Source organism: Tursiops truncatus, chromosome 15 (assembly GCF_011762595.2).
Source record: "Tursiops truncatus isolate mTurTru1 chromosome 15, mTurTru1.mat.Y, whole genome shotgun sequence".
Classification (NCBI taxonomy): domain Eukaryota; kingdom Metazoa; phylum Chordata; class Mammalia; order Artiodactyla; family Delphinidae; genus Tursiops; species Tursiops truncatus.
In genome coordinates, this window is record NC_047048.1 from 84994394 (window position 1) to 85009656 (window position 15263).

The 15263-nt window shown below is 66.0% G+C and overlaps 1 protein-coding gene across 13 annotated transcripts; it reads right to left on the reverse strand.

Annotated features, from left to right (window-relative positions):
* Positions 1–59: 59 nt before the first annotated feature.
* On the reverse strand, positions 60–14583 carry RBBP8NL (RBBP8 N-terminal like). Of its 13 annotated transcripts, none has more exons than XM_033841194.2 (14): positions 14451–14583; positions 8147–8298; positions 7038–7080; positions 6429–6524; positions 6000–6112; positions 5489–5561; positions 5011–5141; positions 4786–4868; positions 4366–4532; positions 3084–3789; positions 2707–2833; positions 2139–2209; positions 1914–2040; positions 60–258 (listed from the first exon to the last, which is right to left on the reverse strand). In XM_033841194.2, the coding sequence occupies exons 2-14, from the start codon at positions 8205–8207 to the stop codon at positions 239–241; spliced, it is 1818 nt and encodes a 605-aa protein (XP_033697085.1). In that variant the 5' UTR covers positions 8208–8298; positions 14451–14583; the 3' UTR covers positions 60–238. The 13 variants fall into 13 exon arrangements, 11 of the variants coding, with proteins under 11 accessions (XP_033697085.1, XP_033697086.1, XP_033697093.1 ...); XM_033841195.2 differs by having other exon boundaries at positions 3084–3771; positions 14451–14582; XR_004522300.2 differs by lacking the exon at positions 1914–2040 and having other exon boundaries at positions 2139–2256.
* Positions 14584–15263: the final 680 nt, after the last annotated feature.

Below are 15263 nucleotides of genomic sequence, written 5' to 3' on the forward strand. Positions count from 1 at the left end.
CAGCCTTCTTGGCCTTCCCAACCCCTTTGGATGTGGGCCAGGACCCAGTCCGCTACGCTGCTGCTGGGGCCGTCTGCTGGCTGGCGGCGTGGGCTGTCCTGGCCTCTGGCAGTCGGGTGGGGAGCACGGCTGGGCAGGCTGGGGTGCCCCTGGCTCTCTTCCCAGCTGCTGGTGCTGGGTGAGGGGCTGCCGTCCTTGGGGTCCCTCGGGCTCCTGGCTCCCCTAGGTTCCTTATTCCTCAGGATGGCTTCTTCGAGGCTGTGGGAAGTGGACCGAGGTTAGACCAGGAGGCGCAGTAGTGGCCTTGTGTGTCCTCTTTTGCAGCAACACTGGGCTCTCACCCAGGGCCTCGTGGGCAGTTTCTGGGAACTCAAGAGCCCACACTTGTTTGCAACAGCAACGGACACCAGGGCAGGGGCCCGACTGGAGGGTGAGCCTTGGGAAGTTGGTGGAAGCACAGACCCTCTCCCCAGGTGTGATCCTAGAGTCAGCCTGGCCCCAATGCCTCCCTTGCCGCCTTGCAGAGGGTCTGGGACATTCTGGATAAGCCGAGCTCACGGGGCAATTCTCTCAGAATCCCCAAGACATGGGCTAGGTGCTTCCATGGGCCTGCCTCTGCGGCCACAGGGAACGGGCATCTGGTCCTTGAGACCCTTCCAGGTGGGACCTGCCAAGGTACTGGGCTTCAGGCCCGTCTCTGATGCAGAACCAACTCTAGGTTCTAGGTCAGACAGATCAGGTTGGAATCCTGACCCCATGTACCAGCTCCGTAACCCTGGGCAAGTTACCCCATCTCTGAGCCTCAGTTTCCCCATCTGTGAAACAGTGATGATTCATCACTGGGCTGGGTCATGAGGCCCAAAGGCAGTAACGACTGGACGCTGTCTTGAGCTGCTCCATGCGCACAAGATACAAGGGCGCTGCCCTGGCGCTGAGCCATGTGGCACAAGCTGGGCAAGGGTCCTGTTCTCACTGATCAGCCCTGTGAGTGCCTGCTGGGGAGGCCCTGCCCTGGCCCGGGTGGGCGGGTGAGGGTGGGAGTGGGCTTGACTCAGTGTGGAGGGTGGGGGCGGACACGGTGCTCCCCTTTGGACCGCGCCCACCAGGACAGCTTCCAAAAATGCCCAGTGGGATGTGCCACGAGATCACACAGGCGTGCTGGCCTCCTCCACCGCTCACCCGGCAAACACAGGCTGCAGTCACCTTCCCGGCAACAATGGCGCATTGTGGCGGCCACAGCCCAGCCTGCGACGCAGGCCTGCTTGGACAAACACCAGGCAGCATGCAGTATCAGCTAGCTCAGGCGTTCTCAGGCTCTCGTGGGCGCCCGGAGGCCTGGCCTGAGCTGCCACTGTGGCCGGAGCAGGAAGTGGGAGGATGTCCTGATACCCGAGGCTGGAGCGGGGGGTGGGGGAAGCCCACAGGTACCACCCTTGGCGAGCACGTGAGCAACCCCGAACCCCGAGAGGGAACAAACACACCCACACCCTGGAGCAGCACCCTCTGCTGCTGCTCCTTTTGGAAGGTGCACAAGAGGGTCCAGGAGTGCCCACCCCATCCTGGTGGGACTGGGAGAGGGGGAGGGGTTCAGGAGCACCAGGCCTGGGGGCTGCTCATGGCCCAGGACGCCCCTTCTCCCCTGTGACAACGAAGATGATACGACCATCCTCAGCTGTGTCCCTGGAATCTCACGCTAGCCCTAGTATCGCCCCCTTTCCAGAGGGAAGCAGGCCGGGGGTGAAAGGGCCAGCCCGCGAGAAGTGCAGTCAGGGTTCACGCAGGGCTGACCCGGGTCTCTATCACAGGGCTGCTCCGGGAGAGGCTCCAGGGCTGGCTGCTGGGCTCCAAGTAGCCAGAAAGGTGGGGTGGGGGCATCAGTGCTGTGGCCGCCCCGCCCAGCCCTGGCCGCCCACCTTTGCTCCACTGGTCTGAGGCCCGCTTCCTCTTCTGTGGGCCCCGCCCATGCTCCGTGGCGCAGAAACCCCTGGGTCCCTCGGCTGGCAAGCTCTGCGTGGCCCCCGCCTCGGTGCTCAGGCCCACCTGATGGGGTGGGGGTGTGGTCATGCTGAGGACCCTCCCTGAAGCCTGGGGCAGCCCTGGTGCCCCCATCCCACCCTGCTGTGTGGCCGGGCACCCACCTCGCTGTCCGAGGTGTCTGGCTTGTCTAGCTCATCCGACTCCAGCTGCTGTCCTTGGGCTTTGCTGAGCTCTGCAGGACGCAGGGTGTGGGTCAGGCCAGGCTGGTGGCCTGGGAGTCTAGCGGAAGCACAGGCCTTTAACCTGCCGTACTAGGACCAGTGGCAACAACTCTTCAGATGAGGAAACTGAGGCACAGAGGGACCGAGGAACCTGCCTTGGGGTTGAATCCAGGCCCAGTGTCTCCAGCACCCGTACAATGACCCCACCAGCTGGAGTGTCCCCTGGCTTGGTTGCTGGGTGACGGTGAACTCCCTACCTGCCCGGAAGCCCTAATTGTTAAGATGCTCTCCCTTCATTGCCTGTGGTCAGAAACATGCCCTCCCTGAGCCCCCAGCTGCTTTCTGGGTCCGTAGGTGGGGGGAAGCAAGTCCGAGCCCCAGGGTTTGGTTGGCCAGGCCCAGGGCGCTGAGCCAGGTCCTGGGATAGGGGCCGCCAGCTGATGCTGACCACCGCACCTCCCGCCCCCTGTGGTACCACTTGCGGTGTTCTCGTGACGCCAGTACTCACCCTCACCCGGGTGGCTGTCTCCATCAGGCCTTTGCGGGCAGGGGGGCAGTTTTGGCCTCCCTCTGTCCTCATGTCCTGGCCCACTTGGAGAGGGCAGGCTGGGGCCTGGGAGAGAATGTGAGGGTTCCTGGGGGGAAGCAAGTAAGTGACTTGAGTTCACATGAGGCAACTTCCCTGCCCTCGCCCGGCTCTGGGCGCAGCCTGCGGGACCCTGGCTGGGGCTGGAGGGTCAGCCGTCTCCCGTGTGGTGTGACTCAGGCGGCCAGGCTCTCCCCCTGGGAACCGGCTGGTGGAACAGAGGGAGGAGAGCAGCCCGGGGCTGCTGGGTGCTCTGGGTGGGGCGCGTGGAGGCCAGGAACAGGGCTTGGTCCCTTTACCGTGGAAGGTGGAGGCTCTTCCGCCTCTGCCTCTTCGGCCCCCTTGGTGCAGTCGCCGAGCCCCCGGACCCCAGACTGTGCAGAGGGCTCCACTCCCTGGGGTGGCTTGGGGCTGGGCGTGTGGGCACCTGGGGGGCTGAGTGATCCTGGCGGGCTGGCAGGCTTGGGGGCGCCGTCCCGGCCCCGGCCCCACTCCGAGAGGTCCAGGGGCTTGTCTGGGACGTAGTCCTGTGTGGCCGAGGCCTCCTTTGCCCGGGGACTGCCTGGGCCTGCGGGCCGTGGGTGCTGCCCTCTGGGCAGGGCTGCCCAGGCCGCCCCGCCCCCGGGACCCTCGGAGTGGGGGCCGGCTGGCGGGGAGGGTGGCGCCTTGCCCGGCACCGGTGGGCCCCTCAGCCCGGCACCGCCCGCCCGCCCCCGCGCCCACAGCTGCTGGGCCAGGAGCAGGTGCAGCGCTCCCTCCAGCCGCGGGTCCCGCACGCCCGCCAGGGCGCCTGGCAGGCCCAGCAGACCCACGGGCTCCTCCCAGGCCTCCGCCTCCCCAGCCTTGAGGCCCGGGGGCTGGGGGCCGCTGTGAGGGCTCCCACGGGGCAGGGCCAGGTGGCGGTTCAGGTGGCAGAGGCGGTCAGCCTGGAGGGAGCTCTTCGGGGACTCGCAGGGCTTGGCAGAGGGCAGAGAGGCCTGCAGGAAGCTGTGGGCGAGGAGGAGCCTGCTGACCACGGCCCACGGTCACCCCCGTTTCACAGGGAGGACCGGGGGCCCGGGGAGGCGAGGCGAGTGCCCAGGTCACACGGTGGGTAGCTGGGAGGGGAACGCCCGGGCCCCCTGGGCAGAGTTGACCTGGGGCCTGGGGGCTCTAAGGAGGGACCTGGCCACCAAGGCCTCTCCCTCTTCTGGGCGTCGGCTGCCTGCCCGGTCCCCTGGAGCACCCAGCCCACCCGTGGGCCCACTGCAGCCCTGCCCCCAGTCTCCTCTCAGACGCTGAGAGTGGTCTCAGACCATGGTGAGAGCCTTTGCGTGGGCTCTTCTGCGGGGGCTCTCGGTCCCCATCTCCAACCCCCATGTCCCCCTGTCCCGCCCTGGCCATTCAGGAGATGGCCACGTGGGAACTGTGCTACGGGCAGGGTAGCTGGGAAGGCCAAGCCAGGGAAGGGTGGGGCTCCTGGAGGGATAATGGGAGGGACTCCCCTGGGCTTCTGGCCCCTTCCCCAAAGGTGGGACCAGAGTAGGAGACTGGGTACCCGACTGAGGCTGCTCCCGGGGGCGGTGGTGGGCTGGGCCTCACCTGTCCAGAGGGAGGCCGTGCTCTCCAGACAGGCTTGGAGGGCTGCTCCTGGGGGGCGGCAGTGGGGACGTCCCGTTGACGGAGCCCCGGTTGGCGGAGCAGGCCCAGGACCCTGGCCGCACCACGGCGATGGTCCCGTGTAGCTGGTTGGAGATGTGCTGGGGGCTCTGCACGGGGTAGATGGGTCAGCCTGGGGGCGGTTGGCTGCTGCCCTCTGCCCTTTTCTCTGTGCGACCTTGGGCAGGTCACCCACCCGCTCTGAGCCTCGCCTCCACCCATGTCACAAGGAGCTCAGGGGTCCCTGCTTGGCACGGGCCATGTGCGTGGCACATAGCAGGGCTGGCGGCAGGCGGCTGCCAGCCTCCTGCCTCGGGCTGCCCGGGGAGAGGAAGGAGTGGGCTCTGAGTCCCTCTCCCTCACCATGTCCGGGGCCCGGGGCTCAGGCAGGTTGGCACCCGGGGAGATTTTGGCTACTGGAGACGTCCCGTACCCCACCGGCCTTTCTGTGGGAGGAGAAGCAGAGGGTGGGATGGTTGGGAGGTGCTCAGAGGGGCCAGCTCAGCGCAGAGGGCTCCCCGGTCCTGGGGCTCCAGTCTCCTGGCCTCCCCTGCCCCCCAGCAGCCCCTCCTCCCCGTGGACCCGCACCTGCGTGGCCGTCCTCCACCTCCTCATGGCCTTCCAGTGGCTTCTCAGTGACGGCCTTCCGGGTGCCCAGGGAGGGGAACAGCAGGGGTGACAGGGGTCCTGGGGCACCCTCCCTGAACTGGGGCTTGGCCCTGTCTCGAGAGGGGAGGCAAGAACAGGGTGGGTAAGGGAGGGCAGTGTCCCAGAGGCGATCAGAAAGGCGAGGACGCCCTCCTGGGGACCCAGGTGACCAGGAAAGACCACCATCGTCGGCTCGCACCGATGTCCCCGTGGAGCCCAGGCATCAGAGCTGCCGTGGGCGCTGGGGCCCAGCTCCGCTCTAGGACCTGTGCTTGCAGAACAGGGGAGGTCGCATCTGCTCTGGGGAGCCCCTCCCCTCGGCGCCGCGTGCCTGGGGCCCGTGGACGTGCTGGGCGCCTGCTGTGGCTGAGGTGTGTGGGGTGAGGGTTGCTGGGCCCTGGTGCCTCCCCCCACTCACCCTGGGCCCCGCAGCTGCTTCACCTCCTCCTTCAAGGCATCGTTTTCCTCCTGCAGCCGGGTCAGCTCGGTCGCTGCAGAAGGCGCTGATTAGGAGGGACTGGGGGAGGGGAAGCAGGGCGGGGTGGGGCCCTCACAGCCCCCAGGAGCCCCTCCTGTCCTGGCCCCAGCCCCCAGGGACACCCCCCACCCCACCGTCGCGCCGAGAGAAAGGGGCGTGTCCTCATCGGCAGACCCTATGAGACCTCATGGCTCAGCAGGACACTCCTCATCATGGAAGGTGGGAGCTGAGGCCCCGAGAGGGCAGGGACGCCCCCTGCCTGGGTAACTGACCAGTGGGGGGCATGTGGGCGCCAGCAGGGGGCTTTGCACCATTTGTCTGTGAGTTGGGGTGTGGGCCAGATGGCGTGGCCCAGATCGCCTCTTCCCCTTTCCCCGAGACCCCTCGTTGGTCTGGGCGGGCCCTGGGGGATCGCCGGCCCCCACGGGAGGGACGCCGGGGCTGGGCTCACTGAGTAGGAAGACATGCTGCAGGCTCTGGAGCAGGGAGCTCTCGAACTCCTGCTGCTTCTTCCTGGCCAGCTCCTGGGTGACCATGCAGCGGTCGCACAGGCCGGCCCGCAGCCTGCGGGGGCGAGGAGGCGAGAAGCCGCTCTGAGCAGGGAGCCTGGGACCCGCACTGCCCCCCTCCCTGGACGAGCCCTGCCTTTCCCAAAGTGTGTTCCGTGGAAGCCCCGCCTCACCCCTACCCCGGGGGCTAAGCGCTCCATGTGCCGTTGAGTTTGGGAAGGAACCTTGAAAATGCAATTTACTTAAGGCTCTGAGACTTCCTGCGGTGGTTAATTTATGCCGGAGCTTCCCAAACTCGTTCTCCGCAGAACCCTCCTCGGCTTCCCTGTGCGCCCTGCCCCCATCGTGAGCGTGGTGTTAGGTGCCCCCACCTGTTCTCCAGCGCCCGCAGGTTCTCCTTCAGCGCCCTCTGCTGCTCCCTGAGCTGACGGTTCTTGGCACAGAGCTCCTCCGCCCTCTGGGCGTCCCTGCGGTGGGGGGCGGGGGGAAGGGCCGCGGTGCGCATGTTGCTCTGCCGGGCCGGCGCTGCCCCGCCAGCCTCTCCCTGGCCTGGGACTGCCTTGAGAAGTGGGGCCTTGCAAGGGCAATGCCAGCACGCCCAAGCGAGAGTGTTCGCGGCCTCCCTGGGGACCCTGTCTCATCCATGTGCCACCTGCAGCCTCATCTGTGCAATGGGGACCTGGGGAGCCGGCCCCCGGGTCTCCCAGACTCACGACGGGTCCTCCTGCTGATAATGATTGGTCCCGGAGGCGCCCTGCATGGACGCGGCTTGCCCAGCCCCCTGGAGGGTCCCTGTTCACTGGGGGAGGGGCTTGGACCTTGGACCAGAGACTCCCCCACCCCCCAAGCCGAGCCTCAGTGTCTGCTTCTGCATCACAGCTGGTGGCAGTTCCAGAGCCCTGGGGCTGCGGGCGTGCGCGTGAGCGGCTGGGGAGCCGCTGCCCTTCCCATCTGCTGGCCCAGGGCCTGTCCTCACTCACCGGCACCTCTCTGAGTTCAGTTCCAGAAGCTTGTTCTGCAGGCCTGGAGGAGCGAGGAAAGGAGCAGAGGGTCAGGCCCAGCCGTGCTGCCACCCCTGCAGCAGAGCTGGGGCGTTTCCTGTCCCCGGCTGTCTGGCAGGGCCTCCTCCAGACACCTGCCACCTGGGTTCCCTCACTGACTCCCTGAGGTCGCCCCCTGGGCGGGCTCCCAGTCTGCACCTGCTGACAGCTTCCGCCCCCTCTCCTGGCTGCCTGGGACCCGGTGCGGGCCCAGCCTCTCCCCTCCCTGGGGTCTCTGGCTCTGGTGTCTGTCTGGAGATGGGGAGGGACCCTGATGCTGGGGGTGACCAGCTACCTGGCCAAGTCCCAAGAGGAGTGTTTTTTCGGTGCTGCCAGCGTTGAAATAAAATGGGCCCTTGGGGGAGCCCCCAGCAGACCCCCTCTCCCCCACCTCATCGTGGTCTGGCTTGGGCCCTAGGCTAGCCCAAGCAGCCCCTGCCCCTCTGGGCCTCTGGGGGAGGTGACCCAGGCCCTTTCGGACTTCAGGGTGTGAGCGCTCTCACAAAGGTCTTGGGAGGGTGTGGCCCGGGCACTGGAGTGAAGGGAGTGGTGTGGCTGCAGCCCTGTTGCCGGCGGGAAAATCGGACTGGGCAGACCTCAGCCTGGGTGTCCTGGAGGGGAGCAGAGGGATTTCAGCTCAGCGCCCTGGAGAGCTCTAGACAGGCCTCTGGAGCCTTGAGATCCCATTGCTAGTAGGGAAGTAGGTGACCTCGCTTTTGGGGGACACTGAGGTCCCCACCTTGGGAAAGGGGCCGGTCTTGGCCAGAGCTTCTCGGGGTCTGTGACCAGGCTGGCTTTTAATTTTTGCTCTGATGCTAGCTGACCATTCAGGGACCACTCCTCCAGGGCTGTGATCGGAGGGGCTGGTCTGAGGCTGGGCTCCTGACCGCTTGCAGCTCGGGCTCTGGGTCAGGACTCCCCTTCTGGGCCTGGAAGGCAAGGTCCCTAGGTTTGGCGAGATTTGGAGGCGATGTGTGGGAGCCCCCCGGCCTGGCTTTGGCCCTTAGACTGCTGTCCGGGTGAGGGTTTGTCCATCCCGAGACGCTCACCCGTGATCTCATTCTCATGGACGTCCTTCAGCCGGTTTAGCGACTCCATGAAGCTCTCCATGGCTTCCCGTGGCCCTGGCCCTGGCCCAGGCCCTTCTGTGCTCCAGGTGTAGGGGTGGCCCCTTGGGCTCTACTGCCCCTCCATTTCCAGCCTATGGAGCAGAAAGTGCGGAGACGGTCACATTAGCTCAGGAAGGGCCTGTGGGATGTAGGGTCCAGCAGTAGCCTGGAGAGGAGGTGGGTGCCGGTCCCAGGGGGTGTGGGAGTCCTGTCTTGTGACCACCCACTGAGCCATGTCCATACCTGAGGGGAACATAGAGGGATGGGACATTCTCACTTAATCTCAACTCCCTAATCAGTCCTCACAGCAAAGCAGATGCCTGAAGACGCCAGTTCCCGCTTGGTGCTGGGGCCGCGACGGTGCCTGCGACGCGTGTTGACGAGGCCCCAGACCGGAGATGCCCATGCCTGCCCGCAGCCAGCGGATCGGCCAGCCAGGGCGCGTTCATCCGCTGGGAGAGCCCCCTCGGTGGGGTCCAGGTGCCCGCAGTGGCATGGACGGCCCCGTGGGGCCATCCAGCGGATCGGCCAGCCAGGGCGCGTTCATCTGCTGGGAGAGCCCACTCGGTGGGGTCCAGGTGCCCGCAGTGGCATGGACGGCCCCGTGGGGCTATGGCGGGGGCTTTGGGGGCCGGCTGGTTGTTTCCCCGGCAGGAGCTGGTGACTGTGCACAGGTGGAACTCTACCCAGCCGCCCCTTGTGGCCTGGGCCCTTTTTCCTGCCTGTGTTTCACCTCCATGAAGTGTTTGCTAAAAATTAAGAGTGTGGGGTTGCGAGCCTAGCCTAAGCTGGGAGCTGGACGGTGTGACCACCGTGAGCCCTGGCCCCTCTGAGCCGCGCTCTCTTCCTTCGGGCAGTGGCCACGGTGCCTGTCCAGTGGGCACTGGTGAGTATCCTGCGGGGTCCCATGGGGTCCAGCTCCTCGGGGCTGGGTGTGAGGCCGGGGCTCAGCCCAGCGACAGCTTCTTCACCATGGTGCCAGGCGCCACCCTCCACCAGGCGAGAGCCCCTCCGTCCCTGTGGCAGACCTCTGGTGGTGGGTACCGAGGCCACCATTGGCCGCCACTGTCCAGCTCTGTGTCACCATCTGTCACAGAGCTGGGAGTCAGACGCACAGCTCACAGAGCCCGATCAACGCAGATGCCACCAGTAAAGACCCCCGCCATCAGCGGCCCCTCTGTTCCCTCCTTGCACTTAGCCTGAGGAGCCCTGGCGGTCAGCTGACCCTGAAAATGAGCGTCCGGGGTCCTGGCACTCCCGACTCACCTGCCGGCTCCCTACCCTGATCTGTCGGCAGCGGTTCTCGGTTTGCCTTCTGTACTCCCGGAACCTGCCCCAGAACCTCACCTTTCTTTCTTTCATGGCGCCCGCCTGGCCCAAGCCACCACCCCACCGCTGGTGCACTGCCGGCTCTGCATTGGCCACCCCAGCTTCCATGCCTCTCCCCAGGAGGCACTCTGCGCAAGCCCTGGGGACCTCTGCTCAAAGCTCCCTGCGGGAGGCCATGCCTGATTCCCCCCAGGGCACACTGAAGGAGGGGCGTGGTCTCGCTTGCATTTCAAAGTTTGCCCCAGAGACTGGAGTGTTTGCAGCAAGTCTCCAAACTGGAGACCCTCAAATGCCTGCTGGCGAGTGTCCTGCGGTGGCAGGACCATTACGGTTCCCACACCGCAGAGTGGGGGGCCCGCTGTGGGAATCACTCACCAGGAGTGCAGAAGAGGCACAACAGCTCTGGGCTCTCAGAAGTTGGGGTGGCGGGCACCCTGGGGTGGTGGGATCAGTAACTGAGGCGAGCAGGCCCTGTGATCCCACGAGAAGCCAGGGGCCAGGGCGAGCTGCCTGAGGGGAGACTGGACAGTGGAGCCTGGCTTTCAACTGGGTCCTCGAACCCCAGGTCAAGGTCAGAGTACCGGGGAAGCCTCGAGGCTGGGACCAGCAAGAGGACAGAGCGCAGTCCTGCGTCCTGTGCTGGCCACGGGAGCTGGCGGGAAGGGCCAAATGGGGTGTGCTGGGGGGGTGAGCGGCGGGAAGGGGGGGCTCCCCAAACTCACTGTAGACCTGCCTGGCGCCAGGGGAGTGGGGGCGTCACGTGACAGCTCTGTGTCGGGTGGGTGAGGGCTCTGGGATCAAGGGGGGCTTGGGAGGGTCCCCCTCCTCGAGGCCTGGAGCCAGAGGGATGTCCTGGCAAGTTAGGGGAAAAGATGCTGAATTGCAGAGGCTGGGGGAGACCAGGGCTCGAGCGGGGTTTACCTGATAACCCCGGCCCCACTTCCTGAACCCATCTAACCCTGATGATGTTGCGAGGAGCCCACTTTCCAGACGGGGAAACTGAGGCCCAGAGAGATCAAGTCACGCTCCCTGGCCACCCAGTGGGAAGCGGGGGTCGGGGCTTGAATTCACTCTGGCGCTGAGGATGCGCCCTCGCTGCCTTGGACCAGGTGCCCTGCTCTGCCGGCTCTGCCCTTCTTTATTTTGCGGTGGGGCTTCTGGGAGATAAGACTGGGAGGGCCCCCCCTGCCCCCCTCCCGCCATGGGCTCAGGCTCCCTGCGGGCTGGGGGAGGTTGGCCAGGGAGGGGCCGAGCCACTGCGCCTGAAATTCCACCCAGACCCGTCTGTCAGGCGGTTCTTCCGCATCAGAGCCGGAGCCTGCTGCCTGCCGCCGCAGGTGGGCTGGGCCAATGCTCGTAAAGGAGCCGCCCCAGGGAGCCTGCGGTGCCCCTGGGGCTGGGAGAGGCTCTGTGGACACCAAGTCTGAGTGAGAGACCAGCACCGTTCCGTGTGGTGTGGAGGCCCTGTTGGTAACGGCCCAGGGCCCCCTCTGTCCCCCACACCCTGGCTCCTCTCTGTATCCAAACCGTCACAAGCCACCCAGGGCCCCCCCGGCTGCCCCTCTCGGGGTCTCTGATGGGCAGGGGAGACACCCTCCTGCATGGTGGGCAGGGTCCTGGGCAGGATGCGCAGGCGGCTGGGGGCACAGCTGGAAGGGATGCATCTTGCTGGGAGCCCCGCATTTCCCAGGGAGGACCAGGGCTATCCAGGCCCTGGTGACAGTGCCATGGGGGTGGTGTGACTTCCCTGGGCAGGCAGGTGACAGAAGGGCGTTTGGCCTGTGAAGTAGACAGTCTCCTGGGGCAGCCCCTGTCCCAGCCCCACCCTCGGTGCAGGGAGGGTCCAAGGAAGCGGCAGGAGGAGGAGGGAGGCGGGCCCCCACCCGAGGTGGATGTGGTGGCTGTGAGTAGGAAGAATCCCCACTGTAGAAGTGCACAGGGTCTCCTGCCAGGACTTGGGGGCCCAGCCCTCCCCGGTGGCCGCGCTGTGTTTGCCAGGTGTGCAGAGACGCTGGGTGGGGCGCTGGGGGTTCAGGGAACTCCAGGCAGGAGGGCTCTCCCCCAGGCCTGGGGTGGGGCTGCAGTGGTGCTAGGATGAGGGGGCAGGCCTGTGGGGTAGGGCTCCGGGCTGCTGCCTCTGGGCCGGGGGGCCTGCGTACAGGGGAGGGTGGCCTGAGTTGCTGGCTGGGGTGGGGGTGGGCCTGGGGGCAGAGGCCTGAGAGCTGCTCCCCAGGGTCCTGCGGGGATCCCAGCCCCTCCTACTCGGGATGCTCAGGCTGGGAGGAGCCCCGGAAGGAGCAGGTGGGAGGGAAGGGCCGGGGGTCAGCTGTGCCAGTGACCCTGCCCACCTGCCACTCACACAGGGCAGAGGACCTCCAAGCCCAGAGGCCCCTGTCCTGCCTTCACCCTCTGCATGACCGGGACAAGTGCTTTACCTCTCTGAGCCTCAGTTTCCTCATCTGGGGGGTAATTCCACCCCCATATCAGGTTGTTGTTAGGCTCCACCAAGTAACGTGTGTCCAGGTGACACATGTCCGGGTGATGTGTACTCAGCACTTGCAGGTGCTCAGTTAACTGCGGGTGGAGACCCTGCGTCCCCCGCGTGCCGTGCCCCCACCAGGACCTCCCCCACAGGCGGCCCCAGGAGTCCAGAGGTGCAGCTTACAGGAGCCCCTTCTCCCTTGGACAAGTTCAAGGGCCATTGCCGCAAACGCGCTTTGCAGGAGGACAAGAGCGCCCCCCGACCGAGTTCAGGGCAGAGGTCTCAGCGTCCAGCAGTGAGGGTGCACTCTCGCTCACTGAGCAGACGCTCACGGGGTCCACTGGATCTTGGCGCCGTGTCTGGGGGAGGTGCCCCCTGGACCCCCTGCACAGAGGAGGCCACCGAGGCGCCCGCTGGGGCCCCGGCCCACGGCGGTGAGGCTCTTGCTTTGCTCCTGGGTCCGCCGGGGCCCCAGACTCCTCACTGCCTGGCCGCCGCCGCCCCTGTTGGGGCCTCTCCTCCAGCAGGTCCCTCGGGTGCAGAAGCACCCAGCCCCCAGTCATACTCCTTCTCTGCCACTCATCTGTCCACCCACCTTCCCATAACACAAGGACAACGACACAGCAGTAACGATAGCAGGGGCCTAGGTTTCCGGAGCGTCCAGTCAGCCAAGCACTGGGCCGGGGCCCTACACGCTGTGTGGCGTCTACTGCAGGGGCCCTGCAACGTCCCAGAGCTCCTCTGAAGAAGCGGAATGATCCCAGGGACACTCAGCCTGCCTGTCACCAGGGGACCATGCACGGCCAGGCGCACTGTCCAAGCCCTTCGAATGTTCTTGGCACGAGCATTTACGGAGCACCTGCTGTATGCCCTGGCTCGGCCCACACGTGTGATTGGAGCTTGCCCGGCCTTCTGAGAAGGCTCTGACTGTCCCATTCTACAGATTCAGGCACTGAGGTTCGACGCAGGGAAGAGGCTCTGGTGTCTCTGTGTGGCCTCAGTGGTGACGGGTGAAGCCCCTTCCCTGGCAACTTTAGCCAAGTCACTGTCCCGGCTGTGCCTCAGTGTCTTGGGCCACAAAACAGATGGTGGGGTGTCCCGGCCCAGCTCCTGGAGGCTGGAGGGAGTCTGCGCCACCACCTCGGGCTGTCGGGTCTCATCGATGTGGTGGGCATCCAGTGCCCGTCGACCACAGGTGGTCAGGGGCCCGCCTGCCAGCCCCCACGTCCCGGCGCCCGGCAGGAGTGTCACGTGCAGTGTCACTGGGCTCATGGGGCCCAGGGGGTGGCCCCGGCAGTCCCCACTTTCCACATGAGGAACCTGCAGCTCAGAGTGATGTCACCTGTCCACAGTCACCAGCTTGCAAGGGACATGGCCAGTGCATCCCCCTGGCGACCTCATGGGCAAGGTCAGATGGCAGGTTGAGTCCACAGAGGTGCCACTGCCGGGATGGTTTCTGACACTGCCAGACACGTAGACCCATGACACACGTGCACACATGTGTGACGCCCACACCCACACATACAGACACAACAGTATCCCAACACGCGCGTGCACACCCGAGAAACGCCAAGCACGTGGGTGCCGCCCTCAGCCACCTCCCCCGCTGCACACACAACACTGCACAGGCACGGGGAGAGCTGCCTGCACGTGTGCGCACATACTCGTGGGTTGCACGTGCGTGTGCACACATGCACAGAGGCGCAAGGCAGGCTGGGTGGCTCAGGTAACAGCGGGCCCTGCAACCCGACTCCTCGAGGATGGGCCGGGGGACTTCCCTGGCGGTCCAGTGGTTAAGACTCCGCGCTCCCAATGCAGGGCGCCCAAGTTTGATCCCTGGTCAGGGAACTAGATCCCACGTGCTGCAACTAAGAGTTCGCATGCCACAACTAAGTCCTGGTGCGACCAAGTTAGTAAATAAATAAATAGTTTTTTTAAAAAAAAGGCTGCGGTGCCTTCGTGGGCTGCCTCCCAGAGGCCTGGCTGGGGCAGCTGAGCCGGACCCGAGGCCCCCAGGGGACAGCGGGCTGAGGGCAGCCAGTGCCCCACCGTGCCCGGCTCTGAGCTGGGGCTGGCTGCGCCACGCACCACCCCTCACTCCTCAGCTGCACCCTTTCTGACCCGGGAGGGTCTAGGCAGTGGGGCAGGTCCCAGATGAAGTGGCAGGCCACCGGCCCCTTGCTGGTGCCCCTAGACCCTCACCCGGCCACGGGCAGTGCCAGGCCCTGCCTTGGCTCACCCAGCCCCTCTGCCCAGGAAGCGCACTGAGGTCCCTGCCCCCACTCGGTCCCCTGGACCAGGTGCCCAGAGCAGGTGGCTGTGTCCCCTAGGCCAGCTCTGCTGCCGGGCCCACCTCCTGCCCGGCAAGCACCCCGACAGTGACCCCAGCTCATGCGACCCCCTCCCTTGCCCCCGACTGCTGAAGGTACTCACAGGGCCCCCCGTCCGCATCGACCTCCGTGGACCTCGGCTCCGATCTAGAATGTCCTGCCCGAGAGATAGAAGCCAGCGCTGTGAACTTGCTTGAGAACAAGACATAATTTTGGCCAAACCCGCTTGACAGGTTTTTGATTCCCCCCGGCCAGGAGCAGAAAAGAGGCAGAGACTGCCCAAAGCCGCCCAACGGGTTCTGCCGTCGCACAGAAAGTGGCAAAACGGGTTGGGTCTGAACCCTCACAGAGATGGGATTGTTCCCCCATAATTATCGCCTGGCCCGTGCCTCTGGCCGGAGTGGGCCGGGCAGCAAGGAGAATCCAGGGCCTGGACACGGACACGAGGGGCAGGGCAGCAGGGGCAGGCAAGGTGGGCAGGAGGGAGTAGTTGTCACCTTGGGGCAGAGGCGGGCGGCAGCGGTGCCTCCCTCCTCTCCCCCTGGCTCCCGCAGGCTGACCTTTCTGGTCTCAGTTTCCTTGTCTGTAAACTGGGGATAATGACGGCAGGCCTGTCCCTATCAGAGCTCTGTAGATGGACATCCAGGAGTGGGGTTGGCAGTGGCCCTGCCGGGTTGGAGGCCCCTGCCGGGCACTGCCCCCTCCGCACTCCCACCCCAGAGGAGAGCAGGCAGGTGGCCCAGGCGGGTGGGCACCTCTGGGTCTCAGGGCAGCCTGGGGTGCCCTGTGGGGTGGTGAGCGCAGGAGGAGCCGGTCCTCCGCTCCACGACACTGTGCTCCGGGGGCCGCAGCCGCTGACCGCCCCTCCCCCGCTCGCCCACAGCCCTCCCCCACTCCCCTGCTCCCTCCGCCAGCC

Excerpts from the sequence above, each read along its gene's own strand:
- RBBP8NL (XM_033841194.2), bottom strand. The coding sequence starts at position 8,207 with ATGGAGAGCTTCATGGAGTCGCTAAACCGGCTGAAGGACGTCCATGAG. Across the intron at positions 7,081-8,146 it reads CCATGAGAATGAGATCACGG|GCCTGCAGAACAAGCTTCTG; the intron begins GTGAGCGTCTCG and ends TCGCTCCTCCAG. Across the intron at positions 2,210-2,706 it reads AGACAGCCACCCGGGTGAGG|AGCTCAGCAAAGCCCAAGGA; the intron begins GTGAGTACTGGC and ends TGCGTCCTGCAG.